We start from the raw sequence: 20,757 nt of genomic DNA, 5'->3' as shown, positions 1-20,757 counted from the left end.
CTTTGGCAAGAAGGCAAATGCTGCAAGGAACCCAAAAATACTAGGACTCTTCATGCCTAACCGAAAACCCAATAGATGATTGGGAATGTGACCCAAATTGGCCAGGACAACAGTGAGCTTAGCAGATTGTGCAATTGGGTTTGGCCAATATGCTCTTGGAGGCAAAGGTGGTGAGTATTTTATTGTCACAGACTCTTCTAATGATGATGCTGTGAATCCAAGGCCGAGCACTCGAGATATCTGATAATCGAGCCTCTCGGATTGTGTTCCCCGGCAACATGCTCATCAAGCTCTCCCAAGAGCTCATCTTCAACAGCTCCAAGACCCTTGATTGCCGTGGAGCCAATGTCCACATTGTGGGTTGTGGCTGCATCACATGGCAGTACATAAGCAATGTCATCATCCACAATGTGCATATCCACCACTGTTATCCGTCAGGTACATGAGTTTTCCACTTCCTTTCATGAATTTTTATTTACCATATACGCATGGTTTGCTCATAGTTAAGTGTATTCAGATTTACTTGATACTCTTGGAAGCATAATTTCGATTGTATCTTGTGTAGAATTAGCTCAAGTGCAGTAAGAAGGTGTTTGATAAAATTATTAGGATTAGAATAAGTTAAGATTTGATCCATTCCATGCGTGGCGCTAATGTGCGTTCAAGTCAACACTACGGCTCACAAAAATCGAAGGATTTTGATCTCAAAAACCGACTTTTTGGACTTTATTTACTCTGTTTAAAATTGGCTTTAAAAGGGAAGTTTTGAATGGTGAGTGATGATGAAACAGAGAATATGATTATATGTCAAATATTATATTGTTGTTTTTCAAATAGCATTTGTCTTCTGGCTGCTCCTATCCATATATATAATGACAAATAGCATATTTGGATAATCAAATTTGTTCATTTTCTTCCTTTTCAAAGTTACTAGGTTTAATTGTAACCGAAAAAAAAAAAAAGTTACTAGGTTTAATTTGTGCTTCCACACAATATATAATTTATTCTCCATTTAGCTTAACAAACTTATTAATTGCACTCTCTGCATATTTGAGGATTGATAATCATACATGTTGATTTCAATCCCTCTTTCGTGTATCAGCCCTCATAAAAATGACATTTATATGCTTTTGTTGAAGAACTTTACGAAATATTCATTACATTTTTGTGTTGTTTTACCCCACCACATTGTATCTCAGTATCTTCTTGAAGATGTTGCTTTGGAGCCCAAATGGTTGAATAAAATCCCCGTGAGGTCAGGAGTTCATGCTTTTTTTTAACTTTTATGGGGAACTTTTGCCATGACATTGATTAAGGAGCCAATATATTTAGCATTGAAATTTAAAATTAACTTTAGAATTCTTCATTAATTCTCAGGTACAGTGAGATCTATTTCTTTTACTTTCGAGGTTTATATATTTTTATGACTCAGGCTGAATCAAGAAATTGTAAATTCTCCATAATGTGTTGATTCATGCAGTTGACAAACTCAGGAGCTTCTTAAGGCAACTTCCTCTTTTTTCAAATGCTTTTACAGGTTGGTGGTGCAGAAGACTTCTTTATCATTGAACTTGCAGATCAGGGTAAATTTTGAAGCACTCTCTGCTGCTGCAAGTAATTTTGTTGAGTTTTTGTTCTCATTGCATTGAATGATCAGGTGGATATTTTCTTTACTGGTCAGTCTTCCAAAAAGGAGAAGGTGGAACCAGCACATAAAACTTCTCCGGGGTAATATTCTAACCAATTTTTAGGTTTAAGATTTAAGGCATCATGTGAACTTGGTATTATGGTGGCTTCAGATTATCGACTTATTTATTGTGGTGCTAATTAATTAAACTCAAGTTATTTGTGCCTAATGAACCACAATTGTAATAATTTTAGTTGTAATATGTATGTGTTTGTGTGTCTATTTGTTTTTTGGTATATAAGCAGATTGCTGTTTCGCATTCTACATGCTGAGGCTGATAGATAATTTTGATGAATTAGAACTTTATGATACACAAGGACAGAGTTGTAGGAACTGTCTTCGCTCACAATTAAGATGTTATTGTCTTCTGAATGAATTTGAAAACAAACCAGTCTTCACTTCATATCCTCATATTTTCGTGTTTCCATTTGTTGGTATGAGAAAAGGAAATGTAACAGAGGTTGTGATTTCTGTTGGGGTCCATATTTTTTATATTCCTTCATATCCAAAACAGTGTTGCAACGGATTAATTAATTGAGACTGTCTTATCTCACATGGAAAACCAAAATTATATAGGTTCTGCTGCATGCTAAATTTGCAGCTCAACTCTTTCATCTATGTTACTGAGTCTTTGGAGCTCATTGTTTAGACTGTTGTTTATGAAAAATTTGATGATTTGCAGCATCAATGATTTAGACAATTAAGGCACAGTGATTATCATCCATAGTTTTGACTTTGGTTTTTCCTTTTGTATTCCCTAGAAATTAATTTTAGTGAGAAATTTGGATTTCCATTTCAGAAGGTTTGTTTTAGAAAATGCAAAATCCAAATATTATGAAGTGTGCACCGGAGAAGATCCTCTTTTTGCTTTTCCAAATATAAGTAGTCTGTTATATTAGTATGATGTTTCATACCCCCAACTTATCTTTTATAGTTAATGTTCCATTTGTGTTTTGCAGGGCCTGAGTCATTGGGTATTATTGTTGGAATTGTTTTCTTGGTCCTGAGAATCTTATTCCAGTATTTCAACTTCACTGCAGATTCAAATGTAAGTTTGCTCTCTTTCATTGAATACAGGAACATAACTTTATTTCAATTTACAATTTCTGCAATTTATTGTTACTCAGAGGTGAAAGTGTTTGTTTTTGGTGAAAGATGAGAATTCCTGTTTGTTTGTTATCTGTTTGCCTACTTTTTAAATGTAGTTATTTATATAGTTTAAGGGCGTTGGTAAAAAACTGTTCCCACCAATTGAGGGGTAGGTGATGAGTACATTTTGTTCAAACCCATTAGAGTTTACAAATGAAAGAGATGGAAAAAATTTGATGGCCTAATACTAATGTGGTGTTTAAATTTGGTGGCCTAATACTAATTTGATGGCCTTATCAGATGTTTTAGATGTAATGAACAAAACTATAACCCATAGCCTGTTATTTTTGCCTTTATTCTGCTTACATTAACACCTGTCATTTTCCAAATTTGTATCAACTGAGTTAAAACCTCTGCAGAGGACAACAAATAACATAAGCCACCTCTACAGCGGAGCTAACAAGAGAGAGAACCCATTCTAACAGAGATCAAGGCAGAAAAATCCTCTTCCACCACCCAGTGGCATATATATAAAGACCTATCCAAACTCTTTTGAACAATGAGCAGCTCAATATTGTCGATATTTTGATGTTTTGACTGTTACTTGATTTATTAAAATATGGTCCGTATTTTAATCAAGACAAACAACATAAAAAACATGTTATTATCATATTTTTTTTGTAACTTAGACTTGCTAAACAAAGCATGATGCCACTATTTAGATCTCCATGACTATATAAATAGTACCATCTTTCCTACACATTTCACACGGTTTTAAAACCATGACATCAGCGCACTTTGCTTTGCTAGTGATTTATTATACTTGAACAATTCCAGTTTCCATCCACAATTTATAATATTCTAACCTAATTGTGTTGATCCTACAAGAAAATCAACAATGTCATCGCATATGTAGGCAGGTCAATAAGAAACAGAAACGTCATCGATCAATATATTTCTTTATTTGTTGCTCTCACCTGTCCAATGTTAGATTATATGCTAATTTTTATTCTCTTTAACGCAAAGCATCAAAATGAAAATTAAGTACTGTCCAAAAAATTTATTAAAGATTCAAAATTTTACTTTTTTTTTACATTGGTAGGAAAGAAATTTTGGGATTTCGATTCTGAGTGCCAAATAAGACAAAAGGGAAAAAGCCACAACCACGTGGTACTCCACTCGACAAAGATTCAATATTTGAGAGCTAACATAACAACATTGCAAATGAGGGGTTTTTATTCATCATCCATATATAGTATATACCACAAAGTGTTAACTCAATTTTAATTCTCTATTGAAAAATAACTCTATGCTTGAATTAAAATTAAAATAGGAAATGTGAGCAAAGCAAGCAGGTAGAACCCAAAATGGAATATGCTTTAAAAAAGCAGAGTAGGATGAGTACTTGTTCTTTTAAGGCTGCCCCATGAGAAATTAAATTACAAACCACCAAAACAATAGTTGATAGTACAATAGTATTAATTATAAAGCCATTTATTCATCAAGAATATTGAGCTGAGTTAGACTAACTAATCATTTACTTTTGCTATAGTGTGTGTTGGAGCTTGGAAGGGTCAGTTTTTTTATCAAGACATTTTACTTTGTCTCTAACATTTTCAACTTGACAACTTCAAGGGTAACCAATTCAAAACAAACTAGTTATAATCCAATACAAAACCTATTACAAAAACTAAGCTTTCATATTTTATTGCTGCCAAATAAACTTATAAGATTTAGATAATCATCACTAAGCATATGGAGTTTATGGATTCTCAAAGACTAGTTCTAACTGATTAGTCGTGACTAGGCTGTCCTGTCACGATTATAATTTGAGTAGATCTCTAATATCACATTGGTATACCTCAAGGTGTTATCATACACAAACCGGCTTTTAAAGTTCCATATAAGGAACGAGTGAATGAAAATTCCAAATTTATCTTTCTAAAACAGAAGAAAAATATAATGTAATAAAATACAATATTTTAAAAAAATCACATTATTTATTTATATTTTTGCCAGAAACCCACATTTTTCTTTAGAGATATCCATAACTTAAAAAATTAAAAAAATAAATCCATCATTTTCTTTATGGAATTTCAATTTCTGGAAATTGAATATTTCAGTGTTTTTATTTATGTATGTCGAATTTTATAAATGACACTATGAAAATTGTGAAATGATGCTTATTTTGGTGAAAATTAAACTCAAGAATTTGATGCCTCAATTTTCACGATTTTTTTCACTCGTTGCCAAATAAGGGAACTATCAATTTCTTCTCTTAAATTTCCAATTTTTAATTAAAGTTCGAGTTATTTCCTCTCGTCCAAGGGTTAGGAATTGTGCAATGTGCACCATAAAACAAAATTAGTTTTTGCTAATAATTAATTAGCGGCAGTGATGGATAAGTCACAGATGAGTCAGCAGGCAGTGGACCCCTTGCTAAAAGCCATGGCCAAATTCAAAGAAAGAAAGAGAGAGAATCTTCTCCTTCTCTCGCTGCCTTTTTCCAGTTGAAGCTTCTCTCTCTCTCTCTCTCTCTCTCTCTCTCTCTCTCCAAAATCTCCATCTCACTCTTCTTATTAATAGCTCTGACCGAGCCTGCAGAACAGTGCATATTCTCCATTTGTAGTCTATAAATCCATTAGCAGATTTGGATTCGCTTCTCTCAAGCTTTGCTTCAGCTCCAATGGCTATTGATGAAGACGTAGAGAGCTGTGGCAGCAGAGCCGCGCTCTCGTCCCACGCTCAGCCTCGCTATCAGAGACAGAAGCTCGAGGTTTATAACGAGGTGCTTCGGCGAATACAACAGTCCGATTTTGAGGAGGCTAATCTTCCCGGATTTGATGATCAGCTTTGGCTTCATTTCAATCGCTTACCTCCTCGGTATCGTCTTAACCCTAGGTTTTCTGTTTTGATTTGTGTGTTCGTTAATTAGTTTCTTTGGCTTATGACATTGCTTGATTGGTTGCTGAGAAACTATAGGAAATGTAAGCAAGAAAAAAAGATGGAATCTTTCTCATACTTCTGTCAAGTATCATACGAAGCTTTGTTTTCCTAGTACTAGAGTTTTCATTTTCGAATTTGTAGGGCGCTGACAGCTGGCAAGAGCTTGAAAAGAGTGAAAAATAGGAAAAAAAGAACAAAATTTGGTTAGGTTTATTAATTTTTACTTTTGGGAATTAGAGTGTATATAATTTTGAGATTTCGCTTGGCTGTTTGTTATTGTAACTATGTAGATACGCATTGGATGTGAACGTGGAGAGGGCAGAAGATGTGCTTACACATAAGAGATTGCTGCAATTTGCAGAAGACCCTGCTAATCAACCTGCCTTTGAAGTTCGCACTGTGCAGGTGAACATATAAGCAATTACTCACTATGTTGATGCTTAATGCCATCTGTCTTTGTGTGTGTGTGCATGCATGCACTTATGAATTGTGCATGTGTTGGTTGAATAGAGTAAGCTAGTGGCAACCATCTTACTTGTGTTGCCCGAATAGGGTTATCTAATCTTATCCTATATAAAAAATAGGGATGTCTTCTTCGAGTTGAAGTATTAATTATAATCAATGTAATTACCTGAGCCAAGGATCCATAAATACTTGCTATTGATTAATTTTTTTCATTGATTTAGGTTTATCATGTTGGAAACTCCGTTGATTCGGTCCATTCAGATTCTTCAATGATAGAAGATGCACAAAGTTCTTTTAATTATTCTAACAGACAAGGGTATGGCATGATATATCAGCTGTCTTGTCCATTCTTGTTTTGCATTCAATAACCTCACTCTGTTGTTTTGTATGTTTATCTTATATGTGCAACTCTTTGAATTCTGCTGTCATCAGGATCCATCCACCACCTACCTTTGGTTCATCTCCTAATCTTGAAGCATTTGCACTTCAAGCAAATAGATACCATGTTGAAGATGGAGGTAGTGCAATGAGTTCAACACCATTCTTCTCTAGGTAAGAAATGAACATTCAGCCCAATCTTAAGTAGTCAGTCTTCCACTGCAAAGTGGCTTCTCCCCGTCACTTTGTAGAGGTGTTTAGTTTGTTAAACTATCTGCTATTTTGTTTGTTTAGTTTTGATAATGGTGTCTGCCCATGGACTGGGTTTGCATGTGTGAGTGAGAGAGACAGAAACAGAGAGATAGAAGAAGTCATGGTTTCTCCATTTTCTTAAAAGTTTCATCTGCAGTGGAATATGTTTTATGTTCTATAGGATAGTTAGTGAACGGCGTGTTAAAAAAATTACTGTATTCTAGAATTTTTACATTTTGTTTCCGGTGCTTTCTCTCTCTCTCTCTCTCTCTCTCTCTCTCTCTCCTAGTTGTCAACTTTTCGTAATTTATAAGATTTTGGGCTCTACTAGCTAAGTTGGGTGGGGCTACATATTTTAGGCTTATGCTCATGAGCCTTCTATACCCCAAAGAAAAGAGTTTGATGTTGTTTACCATGAACACAAACACAAATATTCTTAGTAATTTATTTGTGTTGGTTTGTTAATTTCGGTGTTAATTGTGTAGGCCTATGCATGAGATCACGTTTTCAACAGTTGACAAGCCCAAACTTCTTAGTCAGGTAGTCCTCATCTTTATATTCACATGCCTGCGGTGGACCTTTAGGTTTTTACCAAATATTATTCAAATACATGCCATCATCTTTTGTTTTGGATGCTTTTACATTAGCTGATTACACATCTGATTACGCTCATATCTATTGATATTCGGCATACATCATTAAAATATGTGTTTCAATTTTCCTTCCAGAATTTCCTATATGATGGCTTTTGTTTTATATTTGATATCATTAAAATTCTATGATCAAACTTGAGTACCAAGATACATAATGTCTCTAAACTTTGTTCCATCCATTCAATGATGTTTTCTTAGTTTCCATATTCCCATCTTAGCTGTGATATATATATATATATATATATATATATATATATAGGTTACTGCTGAATGGCTCTGAAAATTCACATTTGTTTATCAGTGGTTAATGGCTCTGAAAATTCACATTTGTTTATCAGTGGTTATTTGTTACATGCAATTGGAAATTTGTGCTTGAACTGGAATTCAATCAAGAGGCAACGGACATGTAGGTTTTTAGTTTCCTTTTATAGAACAAGTTTTTATTTTCTAAAAGGAGTATGCTGTAATAGGATGATCTGACTAGTGGGGCTCTAGAGTCTTGATTTGTCTATTTTCAACCATGTAAATAATGTCAAATGTTTGGAACTCTACCAGGTAGCTCCGAGTGACTTATCTTTTTCCACGAGGTATGTTTGGTGGAACAGTTCCTAGGTTGTGAACCTTAGAATATCTTGTTAATTGATCAGGCTATCAACTGAATATAATTGTGAGTTTTCTAGAATGTCTAAGATTCAACAGATATGGAAAATTTTGTGTCCTGTCTGTCTCTGACTGAAGTACTCACTCACTCGCTTACTAAAAAATACATCTTAGTGATTAATTTTCCAGTTAACTTCATTACTTGCTGAGATTGGACTGAATATTCAAGAAGCTCATGCTTTTTCCACTGTCGATGGATTTTCTCTGGATGTTTTTGTGGTCGATGGTTGGCACTATGAGGTACGAGTTTGGATGTTTCAGCATAGATGTTTGAGTCACATTCTTCTTGTTCATTGAACAAAGTGTTCTTCCATGTGGGAACATTTAGGAAACTGAGGAGCTTAAAAGTGTGCTGCAAAAGGAAATTTCAAAATTAAAGGTAATTTTGCTCCTTAATTTTCCTTAGTTTATTGTTGTGTATGATCTAGAACAAAAGTTGAATTGTCTCGTGCTTTGAATAGACTGAGATTATTTATGGATATGTGAATGTTCTGGCTGGTTTCATTTCAAATTTAGTGGACCTTTTAATCTTGTGAAAGGCGGATACCACCTAACTTGTAACCATCAGTCAGAAAGTTTGGGTTCACCTTTCTCAGGTGATCATGTAATTCACTGTGAATTCATCCTTTGTACCATCTTTCAATTTCATAATTTTTTCCACTACCATTTGATTATTTAATAAAAACCATTTGTAATCCATATTGCTAGTAATACTTCACTTGCAAATCCAGACTCGTAGTTTATTTTAAACTTTAATACTGTCTATTTCTACGTGAACCAATTTTTGGTATAGGTTTTGCCATATTTTATCATCTCATAAATATAAGTCAGATATATGGATATATCCATTTCATGCCACCGAATATGCATCTATTTTGCCCCCCCAACCAAAAGAAATATTCATTAATGATATTTCTCAAATGTTTTGCAGGAGCAATCTTGGTCAAAACAACATCCAATTGCTGCTATTGGCGAGGACAACCAAACAAGGAATGAGTCCTTCCCGGATTGCATAGAAATACCAACTGATGGAACAGATGTCTGGGAGATTGATACGAGGCAGCTGAAATTTGAGAACAAAGTTGGATCTGGGTCATTCGGTGATCTGTAAGTTATATTTTGAATTCTGTGTTGGATTGCATGCAGATGCTTGTTTGACATTCTATTTCCAACTTCTTTCAGTTACAGAGGCACATATTGTAGTCAGGAGGTTGCCATAAAAGTTCTCAAACCGGAGCGTGTCAATGCAGAGATGTTGAGAGATTTTTCACAGGAAGTTTATATACTGAGGTTTATCTAAATACTGTGTATGCTTGTTAGTGGCAGTTGTCATTTTTTATACATCTTTTTTAAACTTCATGATATCATGATTTTGGCAGGAAGATTCGGCATAAGAATGTTGTGCAATTTATAGGTGCATGTACAAAGCCTCCAAACCTATGCATTGTGACAGGTATATATAAGAGAATCCTTTATATTAACAATCCTCATGTGCTCAAGTATCTCATTATATGAGATGTCATGATTGTTACTGATGGCTGCCGTACTTTCATCTTTGCTACATGATGTCTAACTAGTTACAACTAGAAGAAAATAAGTCTGGTGTTGTGATAGAAGTGATTGGTAACTTCTATGAATTTTCATTTTATGAAATATGTGGTGCATTTTTGAATTTGTTATTTGTACGTTTACTTGGCCTTCTTTTTGAATTCACTGACAAACACCTTTTGATGCTTATGTTTCTGCTTATCAGAATTTATGTCCAGAGGAAGTGTATACGACTTTCTGCATAAACATAGGGGTGTGTTTAAGCTTCCCTCTCTGCTCAAAGTAGCAATTGATGTTTCCAAGGGAATGAACTATTTGCACCAAAATAATATAATCCACAGGGATCTTAAGACGGCCAATCTTCTGATGGATGAACACGAAGTAAGTGGATTCCTCGTCTCTTCAGTGAATGACTCATTGTGTGTCAAATATGTTTTTCCTTTGCATTTATAGAGATTTAAATTCAAAAAGAACTTTCGTGTGTCGATTAACTATTCTTTCTTAAGCATGTTTTCTTTGATTTGTAATGATTAAAGTCGTAGATCTTTCTTGTACAGGTTGTTAAGGTTGCTGATTTTGGCGTTGCCAGAGTGCAGACTCAATCTGGAGTGATGACAGCTGAAACTGGAACATACCGCTGGATGGCTCCTGAGGTAGGCATCTTCTTGGCTATCAACTTTTATTTTGTGGAATAATATTGCAAAGAGAATAATTTCCTAGTGTTTTAAGTCAGAACTGCTTTATAGTGATATGATTAATAGTTTAGTAATTCATGGGGTTCATACTCAAATCAACTAAGCTTTTATCCACAAGGGTATTTACAGCTATCATGGGGTTTAACAATGACTAGGTTGGTTGATTGGACTTTAATTCATTTTTTCTTGAATGAAGGTCATTGAACACAAACCATATGATCACAAGGCAGATGTTTTCAGTTTTGGAATAGTACTGTGGGAGCTTCTAACAGGACAAGTAAGTGCTATTTTCCTTTGCAAGAATAAGTTTTTTTTTCCCTAATTACTTCAGCAATCCATGAGTTCATAATGGCATTAATTTCAAAACTCATGGTCTTCTTTATGATGTATTTACCAGCTCCCTTACTCATCCTTGACCCCATTACAAGCAGCAGTAGGTGTGGTGCAAAAGGTATACTTACCCTCCCAATTTGGCATAAATGTAACGTGCACAATATTATTATCGAATCACTCTAATTGGCATGGCTGTCCTGTCAGGCCTTACGGCCCACAATTCCCAAGACCACTCACCCAAGGTTCGCCGAACTGCTTGAGAGATGCTGGCAGCAAGACCCAACTCAAAGACCCCACTTCTCCGATATCGTAGAAATCCTGCAGAATTTGGCCAAGGAGGTACTTTCTTACCCGACTGTATACCTTCTGGCCCATAAAACATATTTAAATCCTTTAATTTTGAAACAGGTCGGAACTGAGGGAGAAGATCGACGCAAGGATAAATCAGGTGGTTTTTTCTCGGGACTGAGATGGGGCCATCACTGAGCACAGAAGATAAGAGAAATCTGATTTTGTATGTGGACCATTTTCATTGCACATACCTTCTGCATTGTACAGACTTTGCCAAGCAATCACACAGTTTTTATTGAAATTTGTTCTTGTTTTTTCTGGTGGTCTTCTCTTTATAGACCCTGTTTTTCTTCGTCTAAATTAGGCCCACCGATTAGCGGTAGAGCCGTAACAGAAAGATAATGTAAACTACCTTGTGGTATTAAAATTTTCGTTTTAATAAGAAACTGCACCTTATGTAGGAGAAGAATTTTGCTAAATCTTAAAATTAGAAGTACACAGCCTTTTATCAGGAAGTTCTTTGACTTCCCAGATCTTTGTATTTAAAGTCTTAATGTCGGACGTTCATTAGACATGTTTATCAAACACGGTTAAGCTGCGACGGATCTGCCATTGCTAGACTCGCTGAGGAGCTGCCGTGCACGGACCTTGACCTGCAACCGGACAAGCGCATGCATGCAATGGAGAGCCATACGTGCTTGTTTCCGCACACACGCCCCACGAACCAAGGCTTGCAGCTTCACCAGGCTCCTCAGTGCTCGAAATGCTTGCCTGGCCTGTCAAATTGTTTAAATCATCACAAACCTACAAATTCAACAATTATCATCCATCAACCAAAATCTGGCCATATGAAAAATAACAAGTGGGGTTGCGTACAAGATGCCCCCTGAAAAACGCTTGGAGCTTGATGGCTGCAATATCTTCGTGGGATAAAAATTTCTTTGTGGATGATGAAGACGATGAAGCAGAGCCGTTGAGATCTTGGTACCTGACTGATTCTTCATGAGTGCTTGGGCTGGTGTTGGTGTAGACGACAATGATGTCTCTGTTAGATGATCTGTCTAGCTTTCTTCGAATTGTTTTGAACCATTTCCGGTAACTTCCCATTCTTGTATACTTGTTGTCGTATGACATTTAAAAAGAGTGCGAGTTAAGTTGGGGCATTCATTCTCCACTTTAAAGCAAATTGAAAACGGTGACGTAAAGGGAGGAGATGTGGGCACCATGTTCATGTTTTCCTTTCATTTCCCCTGTGAGAGAGAGAGAGAGAGAGAGAGAGTGGAGGGATGAATATCTCTCTACCCACCAGCTGTGTGTGAGTTTGAAGCATTCTACAGTGAAAGTCTCTCAAACTCAAGTGAGTTGGCAGAACAACAACGTGCACTTTTCACTCGCGAAACGACATGTATTTCTCAAATGGTTTCATGATCAGTAGCATCAATCAACAATTTTTGGTTGTGAATTCTAATAAGCATAAAGCAAGCATATAAGATAGTGTTTTCAACTCTGGTAAAAGTAGAGCACTTCTCTAACTTGTTTACAAAGTTTTCTGGGTGATTGATTTATTTACCAACTTTTCTTTCTGTTTGATACACATTACATTACATATGACATTTTCTTTGACCTTTTCTCTCTCTCTCTCTCTGGCAGGACACAATCAAGTTTCATTTCTCTGTTGGAAGTCCAGTCTGTGTCCAAGCAGCATATCCACCAGCTATGTCTGTAATGCCACTGAATCCCTGCAAAAATGGAAAGCCATTGAGCCCAAAACCAGTTCCATTAATAAAACATTGCATCCTTCAATATTATTTTATGTGGATTTTCATAAAATATGCGATCATATTAATGATCATACTAAACTATATAACATATCAAAAAGACACATTCTGTCTCTGCCCGAAGTCTTTTTTCTGAATTTTTATATGCAACAACACAACCTATTTGATAACGACGTTCAACCAAAATGTGATGTCCATAAGTAATTAATTACTTAACAACAAAGTTGTGCTTACAGCAGCTAGGAGATCAGTTGCAGCCATCATGGACCTTTTCCCAAGCTGGCATCCCTGTCGAGCCATTAGGTTAAAAACTTAATGGGGGCTCAAATTCATTAAAAAAGATAGTGAAAATAACTGGAACTCACAACGATAATCTCATCATGTTTTCTGAAATGTGATGCCACTTCTTTTAGAAATTCAGGGTTCTTTGACATCCCTGCATACAACAACACAATTACAAATGAATACAATCATTTAATTTTAGAAAAAAAGTAATCAAGAAGAAGGTGTGAAGAACAAAAAGTGAACCTGATCCAAGTTTGTACAAGTAAGGGACGTTAACAGCCCCAGGGGCATGCCCTCTACTGAACTCATCAGGGGTCCTACACAAACACAGACAATTAACCCAAAAGCAAAAACAATCAAACAAAGAAATCAAGATTAATTAACAGAGTGATTAACTTTAATAGAGAAATTAAAATAAAAGAGAGAGTACCTGACATCCAAATATCTGTGTCCAGCTTGAAGAAGCTCATGCGCCACACGAACTGGCACTGAAGTTGGAACACCAACAGCCTCCAAATTCCCTTTCTGGGCAGCTGTCGGACTTTCCCAGTTGCCAAACAACACCACAGTTGGTATCAAACACAATATTTTTAACATACAAAAAAAAAAAAAACAGAATTCTAGAAGAAATTTTTTATTTTTATTTTTTGGTGGGTTTCTTTGTGCTTGCTACTTACCAGAAGTTGCAGTTCTTGTTTTGAATTCCAGTGCCAAGTCTCTGCAGATTCACATTGAGTGAAAAAAGATACCTCTGATTGAGATTTTGAGGAGAAAAAAGTGAAGGGCGTTGAAGTGCAGAGCCAGTAAAGCAGGAGGAGGAGGACACAAGAGAAATTGCCACCATTTTTAATATTATTGGATGGTTTTGAAGATAGCAAATTGATTATGTTTTGGTTTTGGTATCTGGGATTTGCAAATTGCAATGTGCGAGTGAGTGTTTTAGCACTTAGCAGTGAAATATGGAATATGGTTGAGGAGGTTGTGTCATTATTTATTTTATGGGTGTGTCAGCTGAGGACAGAGATGATGACTAGATGTGTGAGAGAGAGAGAGAGAGAGAGAGAGAGATAGGGGCATGGATGCCACGCCAAGTCTGGCTGTTTCTGATTTCAGATAAACCCAACAGGAGGCACACATACTTTTGCATGGATAAGTTTCAATCTTTCAACCTTGAGTTCAGAGAATAGGCAATGCATGTACACCTGGGTGGCTGAGAATGCAGACAAGATTCTTTCGGTTTTTGGAATTTGATATTATATAACCCATCCAATAATAAAAATCTCAATGTTTTTTGTTCTTTCAGAAACAATCACATAAATGATCTTTTTATTTTATTTTGGGTAAAAACTCTCATATGTGATACATCAACTATTTGGACGAATTGCGTATTTTTTTTTTCCTTAAAAAAAAAAACTATTTGGTTAAAAATATTTTTTTAATACTTGATTCTAAAATTAGAAATGAAAATACCATATATTAAGAGCTAGATAATAGAAAATTGTGTCTTAATATAAAAGATGAATGTAAGGGGCTTATAGCTCAAGTAGTTAGAACATTTACCTTTGCATCCGAGATTTTAAGTTCAATTTCCTCCTCCCTAATATCACTTGTATTTATAAAAAAAAAATGTAACATGATGTAAGTCTATGTTCTTGATCCTCGTTGATGTGAGTAAGTTTTGTCTGTGATGGTAATACCATGTTATGGGCCCTCTTCGCCGAGGTATAAAAACTTTCCTAGGATGATTTGGGCTCTACTCCAAAAATAGACCAGTAAGTAATTTGGGTTGGGCTATAAGCAAGGCTTCAAAGACATATGGCCCAAAATTGAGGTAACAGGAATTTAGTTCGGCCCAGCCAGCCCAGATTAATCCCCGCGAGTCACAGTTGATTTTCAGGTGGAATGTGAGAGTGGAAATGGCTACCTTGGCGTTCGCGAGCCTAACATCTCCTCCATTCTCGTCGGCGCGAAGGTCTCTGTCCATCCATGGAAGATTCGCTTTTCTCCATAAAACGCTGGGTTGGGGTCGGAGATCACAGCTGCTTCCCATAACATGTTCTTCTTCCGAATCCGAGCCGAACCAAAACGCCGACTCCGATGCCAAAACGGCGTCGTTGGCGCAGTCGTCTTCGAGTAGCTTGAGCGAGACACTAAATGTAGGGCTCGGAGGCGTTGGGTTTCTAGAAACGACGTACTTGACGTATCTCAAGCTAACACATTCCGATGCCTTTTGCCCAATCGGCGGTGGTAGCTGCGGCGACATCCTCAGCAGCGATTACGCCGTCGTTTTTGGTACTCTCTTCAACTCCATACCCAACTGAATTCAAATATACAATCACCCACAACAAGAAACATTGAAACTTTCGACTGGCCTTTTGTGAATTGGAAATGAATTACATTATGTGTTTGAAAGAAGGTTCCTTTTGGTTTTCCCAGGTGTTCCTGTTCCATTGTTTGGGATGGTTGCATATGGGTTAGTTGCTACTCTTAGTGTGCAGCTATTGACTGCAAAGAAGTTGCCTTTTGGGATTGGTGAATCTAATGCTCGCCTGGTTTTACATAGGACTACAACTTCCATGGCGGCTGCTAGCGCTTGTTTTCTGTACGTTCTTAGCACTAAATTTTCAGGAGCTTCTTGCTCATATTGTTTTGCTCTCTTTCACCTTATTTATCATCACTTTAAAGGTTAGCTAGCCTTTTTCTGTTTGGTATGCTTTAACCTGTGGCTTTATATGCTTTGGGTGTGGTCCATATATTTGAATATTGGGGTTTGTTTATTGTTTTGTTGCTTTGGTACTTTGGTTTTTGACGGTGTGTGGTTACGTCTAACCAAACAAAGGGTACTACACTATGGCTTGGGTAGGCTCTAGCCTATTGCAAGGTTTGGCAAAAAGGAAATTTAGTATTAATTCTAAGGCACTAATACCTCATTTCACCAAAATTAGCAAGCAAAAATTATTCTATTGTATTCATACATATCTCTGGTTACCCATACCACAAACACTTCAAGTTTCAAGCTTTCTCCTTTGAGAAAATGAATGGAATTTTATTTAGATCTTAACCTAAATAACAAGTCCATCTCTATAAAAATATTTAATTTAATTAACCCACCATACCTCAAATTCAAAGATGCATAGGCCGAGTGGAAAAAAATTAAAAGAAAGTTTGTCACAAACATTTGTGACGTTTACGAAACTTTGAGTTATAATTATTTATCTTTTTTGTGTCAGGGATCATTCTTCACGTTAATTCACACATCAATTTTGTCCACGTCGTTAAAATCCATTAAAACTTTTTAAGGTCTTATGGAGTTGACTAATTTGGTTCAACAAACCGACATTTTGCAAAAGTGGGAGCTATGAACCCAACCGATTCATCCGATTCGGTCTGATTATACTAAAAATATATACTAATTTATTAACGTGAGTCGTGACACACAAATCGAGTTGGAATTAAAAAAAAACTACGAGAAAAGAAAAAAAAAAAAGTTTAGAAAGAACTACTTCAATCTCGTAGTGGTATCAGTTCTATTTAACTGGGTGGGAAGCTCAATGAACGTATTGATTAATTTTAGGAGAGCCCATTTGTTGAGACCAAAAGTTGGTAAGCATGTATCCCAGTTGGGGGTCTAAAGTTTATATTTCTATGGCAGGTTTTAGAATAAATTATGCACCAAAATATTATAGTGGCAATAACCCAAGTTCCAGCATCTCTAAGCATGAAGTTCACTTCAATATATAACACTCTCAAAATTAATTGGGTAACATTGAAAATAGGGTCGTCTAGCTTTCTTAAAATAAAATGAAATAAGGTCATTTTGCCAACCTGACATGGGAGGGGAGAGATAGAGAGAGGGACCTTTTTGAAACGTTTCTTTTTAGAAAAGTGACAAATTCACAAATCTAGTCTTGGTGCAGATTCTGATTTCAGACCAAAAAAAAAAAAGTCTTGGTGCAGATTCTGATCTCCAAAGATTTTGGCAGCTTTCCTTGCATTGGTTCTTAGCTGCTCTCTCCTTCCTCTGCCATCATTGCATGCCTGTGCGTTTTGGCCATCTCATCTTTGCAAAACGACCCATCTTCTCTTCCTTTCACTTCAACAGCCAGACCCTTCTCCACCAGAAGCCAAAGGCTGATCAATATTAATGAATGGCAAAACAACAAGGACATGCCCAAATTGCAGGGTTTCAATTACAGATCCCCATCCAGAGTGAAACAGAGACCCCCAATTGAATCTGGGGCACCCATCCAAAGCAAACAAGCTCCTTATCTGATGTGCCCTGAATAAAACCAGGAGGCAAAGCATTGGCTTCACTGTTAGCCCAGTTGGATTTATTTTTATAGTAAATTTGGCTACGTCCTTTAAATTCAACTTACCTTAGGTCATCTCCAACCATGTTAGGGCTAAACTCAAATTTTCACCCTCCAAAATACAACTATTCATGTATTGCCTGGACTCAAAATGTTTTTTCCTCCAACCATGCAGACTCATAATTTGAGTCCTCAGTTTATTAAATTGGTTAAGAATGGTTAATCTCTAATTTTTTTTAATCGTTAATTTTTTTTTGACATTATTTTTGTTTCAATATTCGTGATTTAATCTTCTGAACATTTTAACCTAAAAAAAATCCAAATTCTAAAACATTTTTTAATTTCACTTTTTTTTTTTAAAAAAAGGACAACAACAGTTTATTTCATAGACTTTGGGTGTATTGGTTTTTTACTTTTAATTCATTGGATTCCTTTATCCTCATTCAATAATGCTCTGAACTCATGCTCACCTTCTATTGTCTTCTTCATTATTTTCCATCTCCTATTGTTATGTTTCAATCATGTTCTAAACTATTGCTCATCTTTGTCCATCTCCCTTTATTGGATTTCCTTATCTTTCTCTATCTTTTCCTATCTTCATTCAATTATGATCAGATACGAAAAAGGGTTTTCGTTTTGTCATCTAGCCATCATTTCCTCTCTTCCTCCTTATCCTTTTGTCTATTTAAGAGGAATTATTCTACCCAATCAAACACACAATCTCCTATCTCATTCTTCTTCTTACAATGAATTCATGAATCATGTGGGAATGCTATACAAAATTTCTTCAATAATGATTCTGATGATGACCTTCGTCAACAAAAGGTTGCAATGGCCATTCAATACCATAAATAATACCCAATTTTTATAAATAAAAACTCATGACTAGGATCCAACTCATCACTTACCTTATTAAGCTCAATATCTGATTTATTATAATTTTTTGATTGTCAAAATACCCCTATTTATATTTCAATGTATAATGGGTGGTGTTTTAATTTTTTGTTCCTCAATTTATTGTGGTGATTCCTTCTAAAAATTTGTCTGCTATTCTTAAAATTCATTAATACAGTCAACATTGTGTTGGCCGAAAAAGGCTGTTTTCCTTATTACCTTTTTGAAATTTTGTTCCATCTTTCCCAAATAATAATCGACCTATTTTAGAACTTGAATTTCATTTGTTGTACCTAGTTTTTTCATGGATAATAATCTACCTATTATTTTTATAAATTATTGTGTATCTATATTTTCTATAAATTATTGTGTGCCTATTTTTCTATAATAATCTATCTATTATTTTTTATAAGTTATTATGTATCTATATTTTTTATAAATTATCGTGTACTTATTTTTTTATAATTTTTTTGGGTAAATAATATACCTATATTTTATTTAAATAAATATTTATATTTATATGTTTCATAATTTACAGATATTTTTAGACAATGTATGTACCTATATTGTACGAGCCAAGATTTCCCTTGGATCATGATCCACAATTAGGAGGCAAGAAATGGACAGTTAAAGCAATTCCCTACTTTCAAATATCATCCCAGCTTTGCCATCTGTCTCTCTCTCAATAATGACGACTTGGGCATGCATGAGAAGAGTGCTCTCTCTCTCTCAATAATGACGACTTGGGCATGCATGCATGAGAACGGTGACGCGACTTGGGCATGGATGCATGAGAACAGTAGAACAGTGGCGGAATAATGACGACTTGAGAATAGTGGTGGAGCTACTCCTAGACCTATGAGTGGCCCTGGCTTCTCTATTATATTATATTCTAACTCATGCCCTCCAAAACCCAATTATCGAAAAGCTCTGCCTCTCACTCTGAATCAATAAAGCCATGGCCTTTACTTGCATCAGAGCTTCTTCTTCTTCTTCTTTCACTGCCACGCGTCTTTTAGTGTCTGTTTTCATATTGTGTTGGGCTTCTCGGACCTGTTCCGGGTTCGGGTCATACGGGTTCGATATCCACCACCGATTCTCGGATCCCGTCAAGGCAATTCTGGGTTCCGATGAGCTGCCGGAGAAGGGGAGTGCCGAATACTATGCTGCTATGGCGCACAGAGATCGCTTCATTCGAGGGCGTCATCTCTCCACCGCCGACGAAGCGACGCCGCTTACCTTCGTTTATGGCAACGAGACTTGTCGGATTGGTGCTTTTGGACAGTATGGACTTTTTTCTATTTTTTAAAGTTCTCATATTTTTGTTGTTTTGGGTCATGTGGTCCTCACTTTTTCCAGCGTTTAATTTTTTTGTTATTATTGTTGTTGTTGTTGAATTTCAGTTTGCATTATGCGAATGTTTCTGTGGGGACACCAAGCACATCATACCTTGTGGCCTTAGACACGGGCAGTAATTTGCTCTGGTTGCCATGTGATTGTAGCAGTTGCGTGCATGGCGTAAACCTCTCAAATGGAGATGTAAGTGAGCTGAATTACTCAGTTTTTTTTCCTTCAAGCTTATACAGCTTGGGAAATTGCTACCTTTTCTCCTGAAAATTTGGTTACTTGAAGTCTTTTGACTTGTAATTACTTCAAATGGACTTCAGTGTTATGTTGGTTTTTTTAATGTAAGGGCTAGGAGGAAGGATGACTTAAAAAGATTAACTTTTTTTGTGAAATTTGAACTGCAATAAATAAGTTCAAGTTCTCATCTTTAGGGTGAGAATTTCTTGATCATGAAGGAATGCAAATTTAAAAAACTTAAAAATGTGCAATAAGATAACATTGTTTTATTATACCATAAAAAACTATTAAGCTGCTTCTTGCAGTATCCAAAACTTTCTACCAGACAGGTAAACATTGTTAGTGCATTTGGTTCAATGAAACATGCTCTGGTGGTTCATTTCATTGACCATTACTTTTTTGTATACTTTTTATGAACCAGGTAATAGAATTTGAAATCTACAGCCCTAATACGTCGTCAACAAGCAAAAAGGTTTCTTGCAACAGCACATATTATGAACAACGACAACACTGCGCTTCAGCAGCTAGTGATTGTCAATACAAGATTGAGTATCTGTCGAATGACACCTCATCTACGGGGGTCCTGGTAGAGGATGTTTTGCACCTAACCACTGACGATGCGAAACAAAAAGATGTTAATGCACGGATTGGTTTTGGGTGGGTAATTTTTTCATTGCTTTGCCAATAAAAGGATATTTGAAATCTGCATTAGAGAGTATGATGTTTATATTATTCCTAGATGTGCCAATTGTAACTTGTATAGGACACTTTTGATGTTGAGGTGCTACTGTTTTGCAGTTGTGGTAAGGAGCAGACTGGAATATTTTTGAATGGTGCAGCTCCGAACGGTCTATTAGGGCTTGGTATGGATGATGTATCCGTTCCTAGCATTTTAGCGAGCCAGGGGCT

At 36.1% G+C, this 20,757-nt stretch overlaps 4 protein-coding genes, 1 long non-coding RNA gene and 1 pseudogene across 7 annotated transcripts in view; 4 read left to right on the top strand and 2 right to left on the bottom strand.

The window, feature by feature from the left end:
- The first annotated feature begins 1,698 nt into the window (after window positions 1-1,698).
- LOC148914598 (uncharacterized) lies at window positions 1,699-3,371 on the top strand. The gene is made up of 2 exons (XR_016122756.1): window positions 1,699-1,728; window positions 2,647-3,371. It is a non-coding gene; the product is annotated as an uncharacterized LOC148914598 (long non-coding RNA).
- Window positions 3,372-5,252: 1,881 nt separating this feature from the next.
- On the top strand, window positions 5,253-11,466 carry STY8 (ACT-like protein tyrosine kinase family protein). Its single transcript, XM_008243777.2, has 16 exons — window positions 5,253-5,659; window positions 6,013-6,127; window positions 6,409-6,503; window positions 6,620-6,739; window positions 7,303-7,357; window positions 8,260-8,370; window positions 8,459-8,509; window positions 9,062-9,237; window positions 9,313-9,420; window positions 9,510-9,583; window positions 9,884-10,059; window positions 10,236-10,331; window positions 10,570-10,650; window positions 10,771-10,824; window positions 10,911-11,045; window positions 11,115-11,466. The coding sequence occupies exons 1-16, from the start codon at window positions 5,463-5,465 to the stop codon at window positions 11,190-11,192; spliced, it is 1,722 nt and encodes a 573-aa protein (XP_008241999.1). The 5' UTR covers window positions 5,253-5,462; the 3' UTR covers window positions 11,193-11,466.
- IQD20 (IQ-domain 20) lies at window positions 11,397-12,241 on the bottom strand. Its single transcript, XM_008243776.3, has 2 exons — window positions 11,874-12,241; window positions 11,397-11,773 (listed from the first exon to the last, which is right to left on the bottom strand). Exons 1-2 carry the CDS (start codon window positions 12,129-12,131, stop codon window positions 11,588-11,590), a joined length of 444 nt encoding a protein of 147 aa, XP_008241998.2. The 5' UTR covers window positions 12,132-12,241; the 3' UTR covers window positions 11,397-11,587.
- Window positions 12,242-12,530: 289 nt separating this feature from the next.
- STR16 (sulfurtransferase protein 16) lies at window positions 12,531-14,044 on the bottom strand. The gene is made up of 6 exons (XM_008243775.3): window positions 13,738-14,044; window positions 13,491-13,601; window positions 13,304-13,377; window positions 13,141-13,211; window positions 13,010-13,063; window positions 12,531-12,736 (listed from the first exon to the last, which is right to left on the bottom strand). The coding sequence occupies exons 1-6, from the start codon at window positions 13,902-13,904 to the stop codon at window positions 12,662-12,664; spliced, it is 552 nt and encodes a 183-aa protein (XP_008241997.2). The 5' UTR covers window positions 13,905-14,044; the 3' UTR covers window positions 12,531-12,661.
- Window positions 14,045-14,970: 926 nt separating this feature from the next.
- Window positions 14,971-15,872, top strand: LOC103340447 (thiol-disulfide oxidoreductase LTO1-like; annotated as a pseudogene). The gene is made up of 2 exons (XR_016122822.1): window positions 14,971-15,352; window positions 15,497-15,872. The product of XR_016122822.1 is annotated as a thiol-disulfide oxidoreductase LTO1-like (transcript).
- Window positions 15,873-18,998: 3,126 nt separating this feature from the next.
- The window catches only part of LOC103340367 (aspartyl protease family protein 1-like), a 3,316-nt gene continuing 1,557 nt past the window's right edge, over window positions 18,999-20,757 (top strand). The window contains exons 1-4 of one of the 2 annotated variants that reach the window (XM_008243773.3): window positions 18,999-19,548; window positions 19,668-19,803; window positions 20,270-20,505; window positions 20,647-20,757. The exon at window positions 20,647-20,757 is cut by the window's right edge and continues 120 nt beyond it. In XM_008243773.3, coding sequence (XP_008241995.2) covers window positions 19,223-19,548; window positions 19,668-19,803; window positions 20,270-20,505; window positions 20,647-20,757 — 809 coding nt within the window. In that variant the 5' untranslated portion in view covers window positions 18,999-19,222. The remainder of the gene's footprint in view (window positions 19,549-19,667; window positions 19,804-20,269; window positions 20,506-20,646) is intronic. The other variant, XM_008243774.3, reaches the window with a different exon arrangement.

This window comes from Prunus mume, linkage group LG8 (assembly GCF_029339155.1).
Source record: "Prunus mume cultivar Tortuosa linkage group LG8, ASM2933915v1, whole genome shotgun sequence".
Classification (NCBI taxonomy): Eukaryota; Viridiplantae; Streptophyta; class Magnoliopsida; order Rosales; family Rosaceae; genus Prunus; species Prunus mume.
Note: the sequence above shows the minus strand (reverse complement) of the source record. Positions and strands in the feature narration are given on the sequence as shown.

Coding starts and splice junctions, on each gene's coding strand:
- STY8 (XM_008243777.2), top strand. CDS start 5,463: ATGGCTATTGATGAAGACGTAGAGAGCTGTGGCAGCAGAGCCGCGCTC. Junction 7,358..8,259: donor AGCCCAAACTTCTTAGTCAG/GTAGTCCTCATC, acceptor TTAATTTTCCAG/TTAACTTCATTACTTGCTGA. Junction 10,651..10,770: donor GGGAGCTTCTAACAGGACAA/GTAAGTGCTATT, acceptor TGTATTTACCAG/CTCCCTTACTCATCCTTGAC.
- STR16 (XM_008243775.3), bottom strand. CDS start 13,904: ATGGTGGCAATTTCTCTTGTGTCCTCCTCCTCCTGCTTTACTGGCTCT. Junction 13,602..13,737: donor AACAAGAACTGCAACTTCTG/GTAAGTAGCAAG, acceptor CAACTGGGAAAG/TCCGACAGCTGCCCAGAAAG. Junction 13,378..13,490: donor CACAGATATTTGGATGTCAG/GTACTCTCTCTT, acceptor GTGTTTGTGTAG/GACCCCTGATGAGTTCAGTA.
- IQD20 (XM_008243776.3), bottom strand. CDS start 12,131: ATGTCATACGACAACAAGTATACAAGAATGGGAAGTTACCGGAAATGG. Junction 11,774..11,873: donor CGTTTTTCAGGGGGCATCTT/GTACGCAACCCC, acceptor ACAATTTGACAG/GCCAGGCAAGCATTTCGAGC.